The 21,441-nt window shown below is 42.1% G+C and overlaps 3 protein-coding genes across 3 annotated transcripts; 1 reads left to right on the plus strand and 2 right to left on the minus strand.

Annotated features, from left to right (window-relative positions):
• Positions 1 to 833: 833 nt before the first annotated feature.
• Positions 834 to 6,896, minus strand: fgb (fibrinogen beta chain). The gene is made up of 13 exons (XM_044020320.1): positions 6,732 to 6,896; positions 5,906 to 5,935; positions 5,722 to 5,819; positions 5,124 to 5,226; positions 4,686 to 4,754; positions 4,479 to 4,593; positions 4,257 to 4,363; positions 3,309 to 3,423; positions 2,486 to 2,605; positions 2,276 to 2,398; positions 2,078 to 2,172; positions 1,538 to 1,728; positions 834 to 1,292 (listed from the first exon to the last, which is right to left on the minus strand). The coding sequence occupies exons 1-13, from the start codon at positions 6,807 to 6,809 to the stop codon at positions 1,058 to 1,060; spliced, it is 1,479 nt and encodes a 492-aa protein (XP_043876255.1). The 5' UTR covers positions 6,810 to 6,896; the 3' UTR covers positions 834 to 1,057.
• Positions 6,897 to 7,922: 1,026 nt separating this feature from the next.
• On the minus strand, positions 7,923 to 11,495 carry LOC122766917 (ladderlectin-like). The gene is made up of 6 exons (XM_044022158.1): positions 11,109 to 11,495; positions 10,287 to 10,606; positions 9,825 to 9,916; positions 9,596 to 9,730; positions 9,373 to 9,478; positions 7,923 to 8,832 (listed from the first exon to the last, which is right to left on the minus strand). Exons 2-6 carry the CDS (start codon positions 10,597 to 10,599, stop codon positions 8,765 to 8,767), a joined length of 714 nt encoding a protein of 237 aa, XP_043878093.1. The 5' UTR covers positions 10,600 to 10,606; positions 11,109 to 11,495; the 3' UTR covers positions 7,923 to 8,764.
• Positions 11,496 to 13,239: 1,744 nt separating this feature from the next.
• Positions 13,240 to 20,593, plus strand: tlr2 (toll-like receptor 2). The gene is given in 12 exon segments (XM_044022057.1): positions 13,240 to 13,517; positions 14,289 to 14,445; positions 14,516 to 14,665; positions 14,945 to 15,151; positions 15,234 to 15,356; positions 16,363 to 16,489; positions 16,491 to 16,514; positions 16,686 to 16,850; positions 16,951 to 17,130; positions 17,213 to 17,353; positions 17,428 to 17,933; positions 19,567 to 20,593. Coding segments are annotated over 12 exon segments (2,427 nt in total). The 5' UTR covers positions 13,240 to 13,264; the 3' UTR covers positions 19,961 to 20,593.
• The last annotated feature ends 848 nt before the right edge of the window (positions 20,594 to 21,441 follow it).

A 21,441-nucleotide genomic window follows, 5' to 3' on the forward strand; every position in this document is an offset into this window, starting at 1 on the left:
ATTTTGGACAACATACTGAAGTATGACTTTTTTGTCAAAATTTGGACGACATACTAAAGTATGACTTTTTTCACCAATTTTGGACGTCATACTAAAGTATGACTTTTTTCACAAATTTTGGACGACATAGTAAAGTATGACTTTTTTGTCAAAATTTGGACGACATACTAAAGTATGACTTTTTTTAACATACTATACTATGACATTTTTGTCAAAATATGGACGACATACTAACCTATGACTTTTTTGTCAAAATATGGACGACATACTAACCTATGACTTTCTCTCCATGTTCTCCGGCTTCCTCCCACAGTCCAAAAACATGCAATGTGGGGATTAGGTAAATTGGACACTCTAAATTGACCATAGGAGTGAGTGTGAGAGTGAATGGTTGTTGGTCTCTAGCTGTGTGTGGCCCTGCGATGGACTGGCGAACTGTCCAGGGTGTACCCCGCCTATCGCCCTATGTAGCTGAGATTGGCACAGCACCCCCCGCGACCCTCTGGTGGAGGATAAAGCGGTAGATGATGACTGACTGACTAACCTATGACTTTTTTGTAAAAGTTTGGACGACATACTAACCTATGACTTTTCCGTCAAAATTTGGACGACATACTAAAGTATGACTTTTTCGTCATATTTTGGACGACATACTATACTATGACTTTTTTTCAAATTTTCGACGGCATACTAAACTATGAAAGTCTGGTGACATTTTGGACACACATGACCTGCTGCTGGATAAAGCTACCTGCCCAGGAAATGCCAAACCAGCAGTCGCCCACACAAAAGATCAAGTCAAAGAGTGAAACAATAACTCGATCACCAAAGTGTATGTTCCTCAATTTATTGAGTAATGCTTGGACAGTTGAATTTAACTCATCCTACAGAAGTGAACACAATCACAGAACATTTGCCCACAAACCATCAGGTTTCTGTCCTTATTTGTGAAGTTTATGTAAAACATTTTAAGTCGTTGTTTAGGATTTTTTTACAAACAAACAGTCCAGATGATGTTGTGTTTCACTGTTTTCGATGTCACGTTTGGTCACACCGTTTAACCACTGGTGGTGAAATAAGGCCTGATTTTCATGCTGATGGCCTTCAGTGAATACCAGCTCCCCTTCCAGTTCATCCACACCATGCCATCATCTGTGCCGTGCTTGGCCATTAGTTTGGTGTAACCTCCACCAATGTAGTATCGGCCATTGGGATTGGCTGAGTGGCAGCGGTTGTACCACCAGCCGCCTCCATCCTCCCTCGAGCACTGTTTGGACGGATCGCCTGGCAACCTGATTTGAGCAAACGCGGAAGTTTTTGTTAAAATTATTGGCATTTTAAACTGAGAATTCAACTAAAAATGCAAATTTGCACCATTATGTTTACAAAGGGCCTAAAGTCGCGTTTCGACCAAGTCAAAGAGATTGGTTTCGTACAGTACCGTAAATATTTTTTTTTGCATTTTCCATCAGGAAGTGTACCAAAATAACTATTTAAGCCACATTTTTTTTATATTTTATTTTATAATATAACCTACCAGTTGTCGTTGTCCCTGTCGTAGGTGCTGAACATCATCCCGTTGTGTATGGTCATAGTGCGGTTTTCACCAAAGAGCTGCAAAGCTCCGTCCAGGAAACAGTTGCCGGCGTTACCTGAGTAACCATCCACCGCAAGCACGTAATTGGATGCCTCTGATTGGATGGTGAATTGGCGGTACTGGGCATAAACCTAAATGGCAGCAAAAAGAAAATGTTTTAAAACTTTAAAAAGAATACATATATATATGTACGTATATATCAATGCTAATTCTTAATTCCAACTATTGAATTGAACATATTAAAGTTGAAAAGAGGATCAAACCTTAATTTCCCTGAGGGAACATCGAGAGGATTTAATAAAGTTCAATCAAATCTAATCTCATTTCTAGATTCAGGTTATGGATAACCCAACCACATATATAACAGATTTTTTTGCTATAAAGAAAATACACAACTTTTTTCAGAAACACGTTAGCGTGTGAAGCTGGGAGACTTTCAGTGATGAACGGTGTCCCTCAAGGGTCAATTTCAGGACTCACCTTGCTTCCTGTCCAGTCCTGCATCTCGATGAGAACCTCTGTGGGGCCCATCTTGGTCAACTGACTAATGCGTTCGTTACCCAGCCAGTATTCGCCTGTCACATGACCCAGGAGGAAAAACGGATGTTTGTCAACCACTCAATATAATTACCAACGTTTCCTCTCACTGCTGTGAAATGACCTCTCTGAATATCGTACCTGGAGTCTGGCAGTGACCTTTTCCGGCGTCGAAGGCGATGTTGCCGAATCCGCGACGATATTCATCCCAGCGTCGGCCAAAGTCGACGCTGCCGTCAAGCCTGTTCTGGATGAGGACCCATCCTGAGAAAACAAGAGAGACAGACTATAAACCTTTTATCTACCAAGTCTTAACCTTCAGAACAAACTCAAGACGAATTATATTCTCACCTCCGTTTTGCGTGGTCTGGTCGCAGAAGACTTTGTATGGTGGATAGAAAGCGTCTGGCTTGATCAAGTACATCTGGGACTCTCGTCCTCCTCTGCGGTAGATGTCCTCACACTCCTTACCTGGATCACACAAGATAGGAGGGAAGAATTGTTACTCTGCCCACTTGTCTTGCAATTAATTCCGAGAATTTTGTCCTCCTTGACCGACCATAACAGGGTTTGTGTGTCCCAGTGATTGTAGGAGTTCAGTTTTGGGTAAGGGTAGGGATTTGGTTAAGGGTAGGCTTGGGTTACCCAAGGCCACTAACGGCCTTGGGCAAACAGGTCCCAAGGCAAATAGGTCCTTGCAAAGAAAGGTTTAAAATGACCACAATGGAATGCCCAGACCACACTCTCTCACCCAGAATTGGGTCACCAGGGCCCCACTCTGGAGTTCGTGTGGGTGGCATGTTTGGAGAGGCAACATGGGTTACCCATGGGCTCACCAAAGAGGTTGGACACAGTATTTGGGAGGTGGCCGAAGGCCGGGACCTTGGTGGTCCGACATGTGGCTACAGAAGCTGGCTCTAGGGACGTGGAACGTCACCCCTGTGGCAGGTAAGGAGCCTGAGCTGGTGCACAAGACCAAGAGGTTCCCACTACGTATAGTCGGGCTTGCCTTGACACATAGCTTGGGCTCTGGGAAACCAGTTTCCTCAAGAAGGTTTGGATTCTCTTTCAAGAAAACATGAAATCCAGGATAAAAGTCCTTGCAAAGGTCTGTTGTATTGTTTGTGCATTTTTAAACTAGATCTCAACAATAAAAGAGAGGTCCGACACTCACCTGAGACCACAGGTATGGGACATTTTGTCATGCACGGCTCCTTGCACCCCTCCCTCTGGCCCTGGATGGCTTTCTCCAGCTTCTGGATTTTCAGCCGGATCTTGTCCAGGACCCCCTGTGGTCATAACGCGTCATACTTCAGCTCAGTGGTTAGCGGACAATGTGCGTATATTATCGATTTTATGCATTTCCAATTAAAAGGAAATCATTACTGGTGGAGAATGTCCAATATCGGGATAATCATAAATGCTGGAAAAAAGGAGGGACTATTATGAGCTACGGCATTTTATGAAATTTTGGATGCCTTTAAAAAACTAGGTACAATACTGTGACATTTTTGGCTCTTCATTATGGTACGTTTGACACCGACTAAACAATATTAGTTATGCAAAAATGTGGACACCTTACTCTGTTTTGATAAAAGCCTTTACTATGCTAGGGCGTTTTTGTGAAACCTGTAAAATATTGTTGTTGTCAATTGTTCGTGGCAGGTTTGACACCTTACTACAACATTTATGGAAACTTTTTGATGCCTAACTTTGCTGTGAGACACTTTGGACGACCTACGGTTGTTATTAAATGTTTGAGGCCTCACTATGCTAGGACATTTTTCTGACACTTACTATGATGTTTTTTTTTTTTTATCAAAAATGTATGTTTTAACAAGACTTTGGATGCCTAAATTCACAATATAGTTCTTGTGATTTTTTTTGTAGCAGGTTTGACACCTTAAGACATTTTTGTCGACTTTTTGAGTTTTTTCCAATAAACTTTGTGTTTTTTTTGGATGTGTTACTATGCTATGATGTTTTTGATGGCAATACTTAGAATTCAAAATTCTTATTTTTCATTAGAAATATCTGCAATGCAGATTTATTTGTTTATTTGTTCGCTCTAGGTCTGTAACCTTTAAAAAAAAAATTATTTGTGCAAAGGAAGGAAAAGTACCTGCAGGACTCGTATGTTTGAAGGGAAGACAGTGTCCACTGTCTCCTTGATGAAGGCATGTTGTTCCTCCACTTGATCGGTGTATTGATGCACCACCCTGCCATTGTCTGAACAGGGAGAGAAATGTAACATGAACTTCTGCAATTTCTTCTTTTCACTTGGCCTCATTTTCATGTATTTATAGAATATACTGTGTAACAAGTAAGTGTTCGTGGGTCTCACCGGAAACAACTCTCTGCCTCTCCCTCAGAGAACTGGACATGCTGTTGACGTAGTTGTAAATGTTGTTGGTGGATCTGGACAACTCGTTCACTTGAGGTCTCAGCTCATTGATACTCTGTCAAAAAACAGGATCAAAATCATCATTTTAATCAAAAAAGGTTTTAATTAAATGTTTAATCTGTGGTGCTTGTTCATTCAGTCACTTACAGTCTTGACGTTCCTCTCTTGCTTCAGCAGCATTGTCTGCAGCTCGCAGCCAGTAGGACACAAAACTCCCTGGTGGACACAAACAAGACACAACTCGTCTTTTGTGACTTGAAAAGACCACGTTTGTCTCGTGTGAAGACACTGGAGACACTCACTCTCACAGGGGAAAACTGATTTCAGACACTGAACAAAAGACTAATCTGATCAAATCTACACCTGCTCCAGCCTGTTATATCTTAACAACATGTTCACGTCCTTATCTCACTGTTAGACAGATTTTTCCCACAGGAAACTGAAGTTTGTAAACCACTCATACATTCTTAAGACATTGTAGACTTTAAACTCCTGACCGTGAAGCTGAGAGAAATTTCAATAATTCAGGAGACTCTGAGATTAAATAAAAACATGTGGAAGGAGGGAGTCATGGTGTCACCGTACTATCTCTTCTGCGGCGTGCGTGCATCCTCCGGCCTCAGGCATCGGCTCCTTCTCCTGTGACTGGGATCCTCGGGCTGGGGCCGGTGTGGGACGACCGCGATACCTGGGTGAAAAGCAGAAGGCTCATTAAATCTAATGCTAACTGGATTAGACGCTAATTTTTTTAATCCATCTGAAACATAGCTATTGACATATGGTTAAGCCCCGCCCTTGAGCACAAATAGGCGAATGAGCTTGATAAAGTTTTTAGTTTCAGTCAAAGTTTTCTATGCTAGCTGGCTAATTCTAGCTAATCTGCACTGAGTGGTAACATTACCTCTGTAGCCACGTCGCTCACAGGTGACCCAGTTCTGATAAAGCCACGCTAACATTGCTAGCAAGTGAAGCTATGCTAAATGTAGCACAACTCCAATACCAAGCGACCACATCATTAGAAAACACCCACACACTGTGTATCAGACCACTTTAGTTTCATGCACCAGTTAGGTGGAAGTCTCTCCATACAAATGTCCCAGAATCGAAGAGGGCGGAGCTTAACCGTGGGTCCGTTAGGGAATTCAAGAAAATATACGTAAAACGTGCGTGTGAGTGAGCACACCTGCTGCCGGTGTTAATAGGGGGCGGGCTATAGCGATGTGGTGTGTACGTGTCCCTGCCAGACGTCGTTGGACGGTGACCTCTCGCGTCTACCTTTCCCTGAAAGACAAATGAGAGGAAGTCAGGAACGAGGCAAATGAAAACAAACAAACAAACAAATGTGTAAATAAAGTTCTTCTACGCACTGTTTTGTTTCCTGATGTTGAGCTTGTGTCCTGAGAGAGAAACAAAAAGCTACGTATCAATATCAACTCATATCAACTGCGTTTGTCAATAATCACAACACACAGTCTTAGTGATTTGTTTCAGTTGCACAAGGGGGCGGCATCCGCAACTTTTTCTTTCTTTAAAATCCCCCGCAATAATATCGTAAGTCATTCTTTTTGGTTGCAGGATCATCTTGACGTGGAATTTTCATCTCATGTATTAATTTAGTGACGTAACAAACATTACGATACTAATGATTGTGACATTCGTTCCGTACGTAGGATTTTTTCCACTAACCTCACAAATGTTACTTATGGTAAATCATAATGTTATTAAGGTGTTTTTGTTCTGGTAACCTTACAAATTCAAGTTAAATGTTTTGTTACGTTCGTACCTTGTTTTTCTTGAAACAATAATAATGTTACTAAATGTTTTTTTGTTTTTATAGCTTTTGCTTTTCCAATAAAAGTACAATGTTTATGTCAGTAACATTTTTCATGTCATTTAAAGTTTTTTAGTTTTTTAAAGCAGGTTTTTTATCGTAACACAAGTGTTTTTCTGTAATTTTAGTTTCCTGTAAACGCTATAACGTGGTCTTTTTTAAAAAATACAGTCTCGTAACAAATGAGGGAGCGCAAAAAACATGTGAGGGAGCACAAGGACGAAATGAGGGAGCGCAAAAAACAAAGTGTATTTTCAAACAATAAAATATTTTTGAATTGTTAAATCCATATCCAGTCGTTATAAAATATTGACACAAATCTAATTCCATAAAGGTTTGTCTGAGTTTGACCAAACACTCACGTCATAGTCGTCATACTCCAGATCCTGAGCGCAGACGGCGTACACGCACAGCGTCAGCAGCAGCAGCGTCCTCATCATCTGCTGTCGATAAAGTTACTCTCGTCAAAACTGTCGGTCGTCCTTCGCCGCTTCTTCTGTCGCAGACGGTTTGAACTGACCTGGTTTTTATCTGCGCCGCTGAGTCCACGTCCTCCTCCTTTTATTGATCCGCTCACACCGAGCGACGAACGCAGTTCAGAGCAGAGCTGAGTCACAGTCGCTCGCCGTCCCATCGGAACAAAAGGTCATGAGGTCAATCTGTTGTCGGTTTAAACCCTGACATAAACTGACACTAGTTTAAGACTCTTTGTTTAATTTGTTACATAAAATAAAACCTTGGCTCAAACAGAATCCGTTCAGCTCACTCGAGAAAACACAAACGTCGACATGTTTGTGTGTTTTTTTCACGATAAGCATAAAAAAAAAGTTCAACTTTGACTCGACAAACAAAAGCAAACGATCAGAGGGAACGGACGGAGCTGAGTTAAGGGAATTAAATCTGATTAAAATCATGTGCCGTTCAAGAACAAACAAAACAGAGAAAAACATTAAAAAAAATAACAGTAACAGCAATATTTGCAGTACATGAACATAAACTGAGTGGGTGTAATATTTACTCTGGTCACTTTTGGGAATTAGGACGATGAAGCAAACTGATATTTGAGTCCAAAAGGACAAGTTACCAAACCGCCTGGTTCACGGGTTCAAGCGTCCACGTTTTAAAGGGGCAGATCGGGTTTTTTGAGTTGCCATGATGAGCTTTATCAGCCGTGAGTGAGCCGTGAGCGCCCCCTGTGCTCCGCACCTACAGTACGTCTACATCATCTACATCAGGTTCAGTCCACAACATCACAACGATGCCTTTGTCTTGCATTTAAACGTTTGTAAAGCACTCACTCGCCCACACAGAAGTCCGTAGAGAAAATCTCAAGAGGACACAGGAGCTGCTGGTCTACTGCTGCCTCGTGTGGTCACTTTGTGTCAAATGTGAATGAAGGATTTCAAATGCCGAATTGACAAAATAAGACATTTGAACTTAGTGATGGAGGCAGCAGTGGATCAACAACTCCTGTGTGCTGTGACGTTAAAATCACTGATTTTCTCTTTGGGGTTTGGTGTGGGAGAGTGAGTGCTTTACAAACTTGTCCAAAAGCATGGATTTAATCCAAGCCCTGTGGTGTTTTTTGGACAAACCAAAACATGTTACAGTCAGTAGAATTTTTATTGGGGTTTTTTTATGCATGGAAGAACATTTTTATGACTCAAACTTTCACCATATGACTGTCATAGTGATGCATTTATGACAAAAAAATAACTCTAACCTAGAGACGCTGGTCATACAGTTGTGTTCAAAATAATAACGTGTAACCAGATCAATCACTGATGAGTGAGGTCAATCAGGTGCCTCTTCGTTAAGTACAACACGCATTTCTCAGCTCCAGGCCCATCAAAGACGCGCTGAAGTTACCTGTGAGGACTGCGGCGATTAGACGACGCCCCCCCACTCAGTCCCTCTGTTAACAAAAAGACGTGTGCTGAAGAGGTTACAACCAGTTCCAGACCAACAAAACTAAAGTTATGGAGTGGCCAGCACAATTCCCCAGACCTCAGTCCAATAAAAAACCTGCGAGGTGATGTCAAAAAATGCTATTTGTGAGGCAAAAAGCAAGAAAATGCAGATGAATTGTGGAATGCTGTCAAATCATCGTGGGCTGGAACCTCCACAGATGGGAAACAGTGGTCATTCAACGGAACGTAAGTTCAGTGCTGAATCCTGAAGATGTTCCAGTTTATGCAGTAAACAGTTCTTCATTTTCTGTAAAGCAGTTTTTGATTGTTTTGATATATGGAGAATATAAGGAGTTTGTGCTTTACTCACGTTTTTTAAACACACTGCTATTATTTTGAACACAACTGTTCTGTAACGACAAAGAAGAAGGAAGTACAGCGGGAGGAGCTGCCGCAGTTTTTTTCCGGTCGTCGCGTGTCCAAGTTCAGATGATCTTGGCACAAACAAACGGGTGCAGATCGCTGCAGGAATCTTGGTACCACTTGAGTTCAACTGCAAAACAACAACAACAACACAGACACAAACAGTTTAGACTTCAGTCTTCAGACTTGGGTTCATTATAGCGTCAGGGTAACTGCGATAGTCGACGATATCTTAAGAATATTTCGTGAGAATCACAGACTTTTCCAACAGGAAACTCAAGTTTGTAAACCGCTCACTCTCCCACACCAAAGCCCATAGAGAAAATCAGTGATTTTAGCTGGTGGGGACACAGGAGCTGCTGGTCTACTGCTGCCTCGTGTGGTCACTTTGTGTCACTGAGGTAAACCTGAATGAAGGATTTTAAAACCCAACAAAATAAGACGTTTGAACTTAGTGATGGAGGCAGCAGTGGATCAACAACTCCTGTGTGCTGTGATTCTAAAATCACTGATTTTCTCTATGGGGTTTGGTGTGGGAGAGTGAGCGGTCGAGAAACTTCTGTTTCAAGTATTTTATTACTGCACAGTCTGCGCTTACATGACATGAAGGTACTTTTTTTATGGATTAAATCAGAGGTTTAAAAGGTTGTGCGTGTGTGTGTCTCATTACTTCCATAATTCATCCTAAGGCAGTCCTGAGAGGAGCTTGGACTGGTGTAGTCCTGCCAGTTTTCATAGTAGAACTTGGAGCCGTCACTCCACATCCACAAACCAGTCTGTGGACACACACACACACACATAAACGTATGTATATATACATATATATATATGTATATGTATATATACATATGAACATCATGTAAACGTGTCACTGCAGACGATCGACTGCGTACAACTACGGCGTCAAAGCCTCCGATCCACGTTTCAGGAAACTCGTGTCCGTCTCCTCTGGTCAACGCCATCACAAAGTGGTTTTCCTCATAACTGTGGATCGACGCCAGGTTCCCGCCGTCGAACTGACAGTAGACCTGCAGGACAGAGGAACGCTCACGCTCAACATCAACACTGTCGCCTGTAGAGGACGCTCACACACTGACGACCCGATGTTTGTCCCAGCCTCACCTCAGCCTCGCTCCACTTCTTCGGGGTGCTGATGAAGATGAAACACCTTTTTTTGAAGAGGGTCCAGCCGTCGGGACAGAAGTACATGTTGCCTGCAAGCATTGGGAATTTCTCTCACATTCACTCGTTTATGGCACTTTTTCATTATACAGATAATTCCACAAAACAGCCTTTTCCAGCTGAAGCTTTTTAAACTGTCTCTACACCAAACCCCATAGAGAAAATCAGTGATTTTAACATCACAGCACACAGTAGTTGTTGATCCACTGCTGCCTCCATCACTAAGTTCAAACGTCTTATTTTGTCACCTCGGCTTTTGAAATCCTTTGTTCAGATTACCCTTAGTGGCACAAAGTGACCACACGAGGCAGCAGTGGACCAGCAGCTCGTGTGTCCCCGCGACCTTAAATCGCTGATTTTCTCGATGGGGTTTGGCGTGGAAGAAAATATTTCATTACTCACTGCAGTCAAAATGGGGCGGTCCTAGCTCCGTCTGCGTGTCCGGAATCATCACTCCGGTGATGACGTCGACGCACCAGCACCTGCCCGTGGAACCTGAGCACTGCATCGCGTCAAAGTTTCCGTTCATGTCGCACGAAGGGCAGTAACTCCCGATCAACTGGTAGCAGCGCTGTTTCTGGAGTTCGCAGTTGGGAACGTGTCTCCCAATGGGGGAGGGGGAGGTGGCGTTGGGCGGGGCAGCTTGCGCCAGGGTCACAAGGACGCAGAGAGCGAGGCCGACATGAGCAAACGTCATGGTTGTCATGGTCATCATGGCGATACTGTAAAAGAGTTAGCATAGTTATCAGATTACATGCAGCAATTCAATCAAATAGAATCAGATTAGTATAAAGGTAAACAAAGTAATCAGATTACTTGCAATCATGAAGTAAATATAATCAGTTTGGGTAAAGGGAGTAAAGGTAATCAGATTACATGCAGTCTTGAAGTAAATAAAGTCATCAGATTACATGCAGTCATGAAGTAAATATAATCAGTTTGGGTAAAGGGAGTACAGGTAATCAGATTACATGCAGTCATGCAGTAAATAAAGTCATCAGATTACATGCAGTCATGAAGTAAATATAATGGTAAACTGAGAAAACAAACTAATCAGATTACATGCAGTCACAAAGTAGATATAATCCGCTTGGGTAAATGGAGAAAACAAAATAATCAGATGATTATTATTATTTATTTATTTACTTGTCAAATTAAAACATATTATTAATTATGAACCATATTAATCTGGGATTATTGATTAAAAATGAGAAGTGGACTCACTCAGAATCAGAAGCTGCGGTGACGAGTCTCTTCTTCTTCTTCTTCTTCCCTGACTTTTATCGTGCAGCGTCTGTCGTCTCGATTCTTTCTCACACTCCTCGTCTTCCTCTCTTCGCGATCACTTTGAGCTCAGATTATTTTCCACGCCTTTGTGTCTTTGTCGCCGTTTGCTGTGACCTCGTCTCCAGTTTTTTTTATGTGTAACTTTAGGAACTTATTTCACTGCCAAATTTTGTTCCTTCTTTGTTTGGTTGAATCATTTTGTGGCAAATTTGGGTCAAGCATTATTTTCACATATAAGCATGAGACTGATTTACTGCGCCTATGAGACACGAACACTCACTGGTCACTTTGTTAGGTACACCTGTTCTTTAATGGTCACTATCCCACACCAAACCCCAGAGAGAAAATCAGTGATTTTAACGTCACAGCACACAGGAGTTGTTGATCCACTGCTGCCACTTCAAATGTCTTATTTTGTCACTTCGGCATTTTAAATCCTTTGTTCAGATTGACCCCAGTGACACAAAGTGACCACACGAGGCAGCAGCAGACCAGCGGCTCCTGAAAATCACAGCTTTTCTCTCTGGACTTTGGTGTGGGAGAGTGAGTGGTTTACAAACTTGAGTTTCCTGTTGGACAGGTCAAATGTCGACCTCCTGTGATTGGATTAAACCACTCCCATGTTCCCATTTAGTCACAAACATCCCAAAATAGTGGTAAAATATAATCGGATTAGATAAAGTACCAGAGTAAGTAAGTACTCAGATTACACGCAGTAAATCGGTCAAATATAATCATATTAGAATGATCAATGGTATAAACAAAGTATTCAGATTACATAATAAGGCACAAAATAATCAGATTAGATAAAATAGCTAAGAAAAAAAGTAGCCAGATTATGTGCAGTAATTAGGGAAAATATAATCAGATTAAATAAAGTACCAGAATAAACAAAGTACTCAGATTAGTAATTAAGTCAAATATAATCAAAATAATCAGAAACAAAAGTATTCAGATTACATGCCGTTATTATGTAAAATATAATCAGATTAAATAAAGTATCAAGGATTACGTTCAGTAATTAAGTAAAATATAATCAGATTAATCAATTGTGTAAACAAAGTATTCATATTACAAAAATAGGCAAAAAGCCCATCAGATTAGATAAAAGATCAGAGTAAACAAAGTGGTCAGATTATGTGCAGTAATTAGGTACCGTTATGCTAATAATAATAATGACGTGGTCTCTTCCTGTTCTTCTCTGTGTCCAATAACCGTGGACGTCGTTTGTCTTCATGACAAACAGGAAGTGGTTTTGGTCTCACAGTCTTTACGTTACAGTGTTTTATTACACAAACCATGTAACACAAACCACAGATTTACTGTCATTTCACTGCATCATCAGGACGTTTGTCTTCACTTCACAGTGAGTTGAGGACATTTAATCCCTCACACACACACACACACACGCTTCACCATGTCACCAGTGGTGCCTCAGAGTGAATTTTCATGCTTGCTGCCTGTTTTTCACGCTCGGTTACAGCTGTGACGAGTCACTTCCTCTCTGCACCGACACAAAAACACCATCTTTGTCTTTGTCGAGAAGAAGACAACGACGAAAGGTAAGACGACGACGACTCTAAGACAAACGTTCAGTTTCATTTACGTTTCGTTACATTTGATCGATCGCTGCAAAAACCTTTTTACAAACAAAACTCCCTTGTTTGCTACTTCTGCTAGGAAGTAATCCGATTACATGCAGTTTATAATTCTCTGTAATTATCTGTGCTTTAGTATTTTTATTTTTCTATATTTCATAGTTTTTAAATTATCCAACGAGCAATCAAATCCAAAAACTTTTACCTCGATACCCAAGTTAATTGAAATTTGGTTGATTTAAAGGTTAAAATAATTTAATAGAATAAATTAAATTGGCTCTTCTATCATTCTTTACCTTTGTTTATTTGAACGTAACATTGTGTCATGACAACAGAGGAAAACTCCGTTGCTATGTTGCAGCAAAGAAATTAATAAATTTGTCACTCATTGGCAGAAATGCAGAAAATAATGCAAAGTCCCCTGTTGGCGACAATCATCACTTCTTCCCACTCTCTTGCATCAATGACCTCAGTCTTGACTTTTTCTCCTTCAGTATGGGACAGCAGGCCAACCTTAACTCCGCCCCCCTCTTGTTCCTCCTCTCCCTGTGCTGGGCTCAGAGGGAGGGGCCGACCTGTGACCGCTGTGACCTGCGATTCTCCTGTGACTGCTCCCGCGGTGGGTTTGTCCGTGTTCCTGCGGTTACAGACCGTGCAGTTTCTCTGGATCTATCCTTCAACAACATCACCTCGGTCGCCAAAGACGACCTGAGAGGCCACACCCACCTGAAGGCTCTGCTTCTTCATGGTAACAATGTTTTTTTCTGTTTTCTGTCTCGATAATACTGACCAACATAGCTAAAAACAGACGGTGGGTTCTCTTCAGGTTCTCTGGGTTCCTCCCACAGTCCCAAGAACATCCATCCATCCATTTTCTACCACTTTATCCTTTGTGGGGGGGGCTGTGCCAATCTCGGCTGACATAGGGCGAAAGGCAGGTCACACCCTGGACAGATCACCAGTCCATTACAGAGACAAACAACCATCAACTCTCACCTACAGTCAATTTAAGCCCGTGGTATACTTAGGCACACATGCCGCGCATCACATATTGCAGACCCTGGTATACTCGCACATCAGGGTCCTATAGTATCCCACTTCTCCATCGGGTGGCCCTCTGTACAAGTCTGGACACAGGGAATTGAATGCATTCCTCCCAAAGAAGAAGAGAAAGATGCTGCAGCTCCCTTGGACACGTCTGGTTCAAGCGGCTTACAGCTGAAAGGCCCGTCAGGCAGGGGAGTCAGGTATCAGCCAGGTTGAGGCTCATCACACTAATTGTAAAAATATGCTTTAAAAAATACATATAAATATATATATACACATATATATACATATACACAGTATATATATGTATATATATACATATATACATACATATATATATACACATATATTTCTTTTTTTTTTAGATGAAACATTAAATGGAAATTGTTCAGGTTACACGCTACCTTTGTTTGGAATCGTCTTAAAGTTCAAAAACTTTCATTTGCTCGTTTTTAAACATTACAACAAACAGGTAACGGACTGGCTGAGATCCACACATCAGCGATGGACTCCCTTAAGAACTTGGAGGACCTCGACCTGTCGGACAATCAGCTCACGTTCCTGAAGCGCCAATGGTTCAGCGAGCTCGGCTCTCTGCGGCGGCTGAACGTGCTCAACAACCCGTACAGGTAATGGGGGGGAGAAACTTCTGTCCACATATTTTTACCTGCCTTGTATGAACACCGCCCTCTTCTGCAGCTGCGTGGGCTCAGTGCCAGTGTTTGAGCGGCTGCTCGGGCTGAGGTGGCTGGGGTTCGGAGGCCCTGCTCTGGTCGAGATAAAGAGAGGAGTTCTGTGGGGAGTCACACAGCTGGAGGAACTTGTTGTCCACGCCAACAACCTGACCAGGTCATTTCAACACTTCTGTTATTTTTTACCTGATTCTAATTCTGAGTGTGTATACATTTTTAACTTTAACTTAAATGTAGGGACAGTTTTTGCCTCCTGGACCCAAAGTGGGAGCTGGTGCCACAGGCTCGGCAGCTGAAAGCTCTGAAAAGCTGAAAAGTCTTTTGTTCCGGCGTTTTATTTTACAACAACTGTTCCAGTTCCAGTGCTTTACAAACACATATATGAAACATTGAAGGACATGAGTTCTCCTTGTGGCCTTTAACTCTTCCTGTGCAGGTACGAGTCTGGGGCTCTTGCGTATGTTTGGCCGTTGGGTCACGTCACTTTGAGCCTCCGGGGACCGTTTCTAACAAATGCAGCTTTGGCCTCGACTGTGCTCGCTGACGTCACGTACCCAGAGACGCCCATCGTCCTGGTGGACCTCCATCTGCTCGGGAGTGAGGCTGTTCAGCCATTAAGAGAGGCGGCGAAAAGGAGGGTCAGGTATGGCCATGATTACTAGCCTAAAAAATAGTGTGGAAGAAGAAAAAACCACTGGTGTCACTTCTGTGGCGTCTCCCCTTAGGCACATGACCTTCCGTAACCTTTTTGTTACTGATAAGGCCATAGTCGACCTCCTGGAGGTTTTGGACGGAGTTCCAGTCTCCACCTTGTCCATGGATGGCGTCACACTGTCCGGAGTGGGCAGGTAGGAAACCAGACATTTTCGTTTCTGTTCGAATAGATAATAAGTGGAGGTAGACTTGCATTTTGCTTGTTGAGGCCAATCCAGAGATGAGAATATTTTGAACAGCCACTAGGGGGCGAAGCTTCAAATGAGCTTCCACTTCTCACTTCATTTATAACGTCAGGAAAAGCTTTTCAACAGAACATGATGTCGATTTTGTTCCAATAGGAGCCTGGTTACAGGTGACATCTGTGAATTTCTGGTTCCATCCTCAACATGGTGCCAGAGGCCTTAAACCAATAGTTCAGATTGTAGGGGCTAGCCCATTACTAGCTACTGAGTTACTGTGTAGTACATTAGGCTGACTCACTTCACTTTGAATTTTGTGACGCTCCATGTTGTTTGACACAAAAGTCCAGCACCCTGGACTTCCTGAACGTCTGCAACTAACGAACCAGGAAATATTCACATTTAAGATGCTATACAAAGACATATATGAAACATTGAAGGACATGTTTTAAGTTTAATTGGAGACGTTCCCTCTCCAATTATTATTTATTATTTTTTTTATGTATGTAGCACTTTGAGATTGTTTGTTCAATATAAAGTGCATTACAAATAAAACTTTTGTTTTGAACTTGGGTTGGGGTTCACACAGTTGGCAACAACACTATTTCACTAGTCTATACCTGGTGCTACAATGCCACCTAATGTACAAACTCTGAATTGCAATCAATGCATCACAGCTCCTGTACTTATTAAGGAGTTTCTATAATACTGCTAACAAACAACAAATGGTGACAATGACTTCCTGTTGAGTCCAGGCCAAGTTCGGTGCAATTAAGTTTATGCCTGCTCCACTGGCGTTTTACCTCAGGGGGCACTACTGAGCCAGTTTTCACACATGTTTAGGGGGTCAAATTAGAGATTCTTTGGAGAGAAAAATAATAATTCTTAGAAGAACAATAGGTCCTCACACCACTGTGAGTGCTCGGGCCCTAACAAGATCTTCTTTGGTTGTTTTAAGGTGGGAGAAAGCAAACTGGACCGATCAAAGAAGCATAGACAGGTTCTTCTTACGAGACATTGTGGTGTTGGAGGTCTATAAGTTTGTGTCGTTCCTGCAGCTGGGGTTTCTGCTGCAGTACCCCAAGGATGGTGTCCGTCATAAACGCCAGGGTAAGAGTCGATTATTACCCCACATCACACACTGCAAAAAATAATTTTTATGAGTATATAATAAGCCTAATTTCTGGGAAATTGCTGTGAGAAACAACCATGACACATCCTACGTGAAGGTCAAACTCTCACCAATCTTCCTAAAGTTCACTGCTTCTTTGTTGTCCTCAGGCGTTTGTGATTCCATGTGCCACCACTGGCCTTTTCATGAACCTGCAGTACCTGGACCTGTCTGACAACCTGCTGACGGACCTGACCTTGACTGAGACTCTGTGCGATGGAAATGGCACACTTAAGGACCTCCGCGTTTTAAACATCAGCGGAAATACTCTCAAGGTGTTCCCTCAAAACATGAATAAATTAATTATAGATTCTCTCCGAGAATCAATTAAAAAAATACTCACCTCTACTTCTCCTCTGTCCAACCTTCACCCAGTCTTTGTCCACATTGAGTCGACTGGTGGCAAAACTTCACAAACTGACCCACTTGGACATCAGCAGGACCCACTACAGCTTCATGCCCCAGAGCTGCTCCTGGCCCTCCACCCTGTGGCACCTCAACATCTCTGGAGCTAAACTCACGACTGTCACCCCCTGTCTACCAACAACTCTGCAGGTACTGAACATGGACCGTGCAGCTGACCTCAAACGAGCACAGCAGTAACACTCATCAAAACCTTGTACTTTATGGCAAGCAGGTGTTGGATCTGAGCAACAATGATCTCCAAGGCTTCACCATGGCCCTGCCCACCCTGAGAGAGCTCCACCTGTCTGGGAATAAGTTTCTAAAGCTGCCTGTGGGAAGTTTGTTCCCCAGTCTTCAAACACTGACCATACAGGTGAGAAGAAATCACATTGCATATATCCGCGTCCGTCCTGCTCTGCTATGTGACGCCTTTGCGTTCCTCCACAGTCGAACACCTTGAACATGTTCAGCCGTTCAGACCTCCAGTCGTACCGACGACTCCAGAACCTCCAAGCCGGTCACAACAAGTTTGTCTGCTCCTGCGACTTTGTCCCCTTCATCCAGTCGAGCATTAAAGGAGATGAAGGTGTGCATTTAACAGACGAGGAGGAGGGCTACGTCTGTGACGCTCCTCTCTACCTGCAGGGGCAGGCGGTGGGTCACGTCCACTTGTCTGTCGTTGAATGCCACAGGGTTTTGTTTGTGCTGGTGTGCTGCGGTGTGCTGTTGTTTGTTGGGATTCTGGTCATCGTCCTGCTGTGGCGCCTTCATGCCTTCTGGTACCTCGGGATGATGTGGGCGTGGCTGAGGGCCAAGCGCAGCTCCCGTCAGCGGCGACTCCGAGATGCAGCAGGTTCAGAAGCGCTGCTGTCCTTTGATGCATTTGTTTCCTACAGTGAAAGAGATGCTGGCTGGGTAGAATCCTTTCTGGTACCTGAGCTGGAGGAGTCAGGGTAAGTGTCGAAAGCCTCCGTTTCCACCAAGTGGTTCATTTCATTAGGTCATGCGGATATTTGTGTTACCTCCCTGACTGGGCAGTCAGGGAAAGCAGCAAGTTATTTCTCCAGTAGTGAAAATAACACACACGTCGAGATGGTGTTATCTTCACGCAGGAGGATTTATTCTTCCACAAAATTATACTTCTGGTATCAAACATTGTTCATTGCCTGTAGACTAATATCTTGTAAACTTGTTTTGTATAACATAGCCATTCAGGTATGCTAAGCTAGAGCAGTAACAATCGCTTCACATGTTCATTTAATGCACAAGATTACAGTATAACTCAGGCTGCTTAGGCCCGTAACACATCCACTCAAGAATCAGATAAGCAAATAGTCATTCTTCCAATCTGTATTCCCATATCTTTCAACCATATCACGAAAAATAATAAATGCTTTTGTTTTTAGAGTCTCACAGAAAATGTCTTACGGTGCAAAAGTTTACTTAAACTTTTCAAAATGACTTGGCAAACACATCTCTCTGACTTAAGCCACAAAAACCACAAATACATTCATATTATTCCAAATAACTTCAATCAATTAAGTACATTCTGCATAAAGTGCATTGAGTTTATTCAGGAGTTTAGTGTTTGGACTTGCTTTTCCCGCTGGCTGACACGCGCGCGCGCACACACGCACGTCGGCTAGCATTAGCCAGTTAGCTTACAGTCCTCTATCTCCGTTTACACAACATTCCCACAACAACTTGTTACTCTAACCAAACCGTGCAAACGATCCCATCAGTTACATGTTACACTCATTTTAAGGCATGTTTACTGACCTGTAGTGAAAATAACAGAGACACGCGCGTCGCGCCGGCGTTACCTTTATTCTTCCTCTGTGCGTGTCAGCAATGCTATTCTCTACCCAAGTGCAATGCGCCACCTAGCGGCCTGGATGTGAAATGTCGTCTGTCCAACAATGAATGGTGTGTGTTTCTCTGCAGTTAAATTACATGAGTGATGAAGCAATTACATTAACCGAAAAAAGAAAATAAGAAATAGGGGGTGTCTGCCTTTTCTTTCTATTTAATTTACTCATACAGTTAGCTATTTTCAAGCCTCTACATTTGCATTACCATTGTGAAATGTTGAGATGGGTACAAAAGTAACAGGTTTTTTAATGGAATCAATTATCAATCGATTACTAAATTAATCGACAACTATTTTGATAATCGATTAATCGGTTTGAAGCTTTTTTCATGCTTGAAACAACATTTCCGATTGTTTAAGCTTCTTAAATGTTTCTTCATTTCTTTGCCCTGGAGAACAAAGAAATCATTAAAAGTGAATCATTTTGGTTTTTTGGACAAAACAAGACATTTGAGAACATCATCATTTCCAGGTTTGACGAACACCGATCAACATTTTTTAAGGTTTTCTAATTTTTTAGAGACCAAACGATTCATCGAGAAAATAATCAACAGATTAATCGATTATGAAAGTAATCATTGCAGCTCTAGAATTTATTTGTTAAGCTACAATTTACTCACCCAAAGCATACCATGGCCAGCTGAACTTCCACTTGTGATTTAAATCCCTGCTTACACAGATTCATGTCGACCAACTGTGTCTTACTGTTTCTCCAGAGAGACCGATGACGACTCTCCGCCTCTGACCCTGTGTCTCCACAAGCGGGACTTCCTCCCCGGGCGGTGGATTGCAGACAACATCATGAGCGCCATCGAACGCAGCAGGCAGACAGTCTTCGTCCTGTCCGAGAATTTTGTCAAGTCCGAGTGGTGTCGCTACGAGCTGGACTTCTCCCATTTCTGGCTTTTCGATGGGAACACCAGTGGCCAGCCGGCCATCTTGATCCTGCTGGAGCCGCTGCCAAAGGACAACATCCCCAAACGTTTCTGCAAACTCCGCAAACTCATGTGCTCGACCACGTACCTGGAGTGGCCTCAGGATGACGAGAGGAGGGGGGAGTTCTGGAGAAGTCTCCGAAGCGTTTTGAGAGGAAGAGGACAGGATGACTGAAAAAGACAACGTGATGGAGGATGAAAACAAGAGGAAGGAAGAGAGGGAGAAACAAAAGCAGCTTCAGAAACATTGGAGGAAAGAAAAGACTAAGACAGAAGGATGAAGGTTTAACTTAAATTGATAGTTAATGTTTTTTAAGGAGTGGTGGTATGAGGTATGGACACAGTTTCGATTGAGTCATGAGCGCCCCCATGTGCCGAGAACATGCTGAAGTAAAGCAGGCACGGGTGGGTAAAACCGCTCACTCTCCCACACCAAAGATCACAGCACACAGTGTTTGTTGATCCACTGCTGCCTCCATCACTAAATCCAAATGTCTTATTTTGTCACTTTTTGGCATTTTAAATCCCTTATTTATATTCACCACAATGACACAAACTGACCACATGAGGGAGCAGTAGACCAGCATTTCCTGTGTCTCCGTGAGCTAAAATCACTGACTTACTCTTTGGTGTGGGAGCTTTCAGCTACTGGATGGTGCTCTCAATCACAGCATGGGCCCAGCATGAATTATATTAGTAGAGTTTAGATACTGTAAAGATTTCTTTAGTATGCTTATCTCTTTCTTAACAGAGTGAATATGAAAAAATGGCTCAAAAATAAGTAAATATAAATTAATTTATTAATAAATAAAATAAAAGCACCATAAATACACACAAAAGAAAACATACACACAAACCCATGGAGTTGCCCCCTGGTGGTAATTCAAGAGAACACAGGTTTCAGGCACTGCTAAAATGGCTTCTCTCCACATACAGACTGTGATCACCTGTGCTACAAAAAACTAAATCACAACAAAGCTCTTTAATGTGTAATAATAATAATGATAATAATACAAGCTGATACAAAGTCAACGATAAAAATAACAACATGAGTAACATTTAACAGATTTAACAAAGAAAACAGATTTGTTTTCCAAATTTTTTTGAATTTCTTTCATTTTTGTAGGTGATTACATTAGTGTCCCAAACTTTATATATGGGGACCCACTTGTTAAAAATGACAAACTATTATCAACTACATCACAGCATCAATTATGACAAGAGCAAACTAACTAACTAACCAACTAACTAACTAGAAATACATCTATACTAAAATTCAGGGTTCGAATTGTGTATCTCGTTTATGTAAATCATACTCTTTACATTGACAACTGCATTGTTTGTGATTAAAATAATAAAATAATAACAATTAAAAGTGTTTTTTTGGCAAGGGCGTAAGTTCGGACTGGTAGGGACCAGATTTTCTCCTTTTTCTGGTTTGTACAAAAAAAAAAAAAAAAGTTTAACAATATTTACTATGAATAAAAAGTAACTAGGGCTAAACGAAGCTGGATTCTGGTCGCGCAGAGTTCACTTCCAAGAAGCTCCTCCAGATCTCCAGATCTGACAATCACCAGATACACAAACACCAACACACTCAGCCACCTCAGTTGCCAAGCTATAACTTGCATTTGTTTGTCTCTGTTGTGAAGTAGC

Source organism: Solea senegalensis, linkage group LG3 (assembly GCF_019176455.1).
Source record: "Solea senegalensis isolate Sse05_10M linkage group LG3, IFAPA_SoseM_1, whole genome shotgun sequence".
NCBI classification, from domain to species: Eukaryota; Metazoa; Chordata; class Actinopteri; order Pleuronectiformes; family Soleidae; genus Solea; species Solea senegalensis.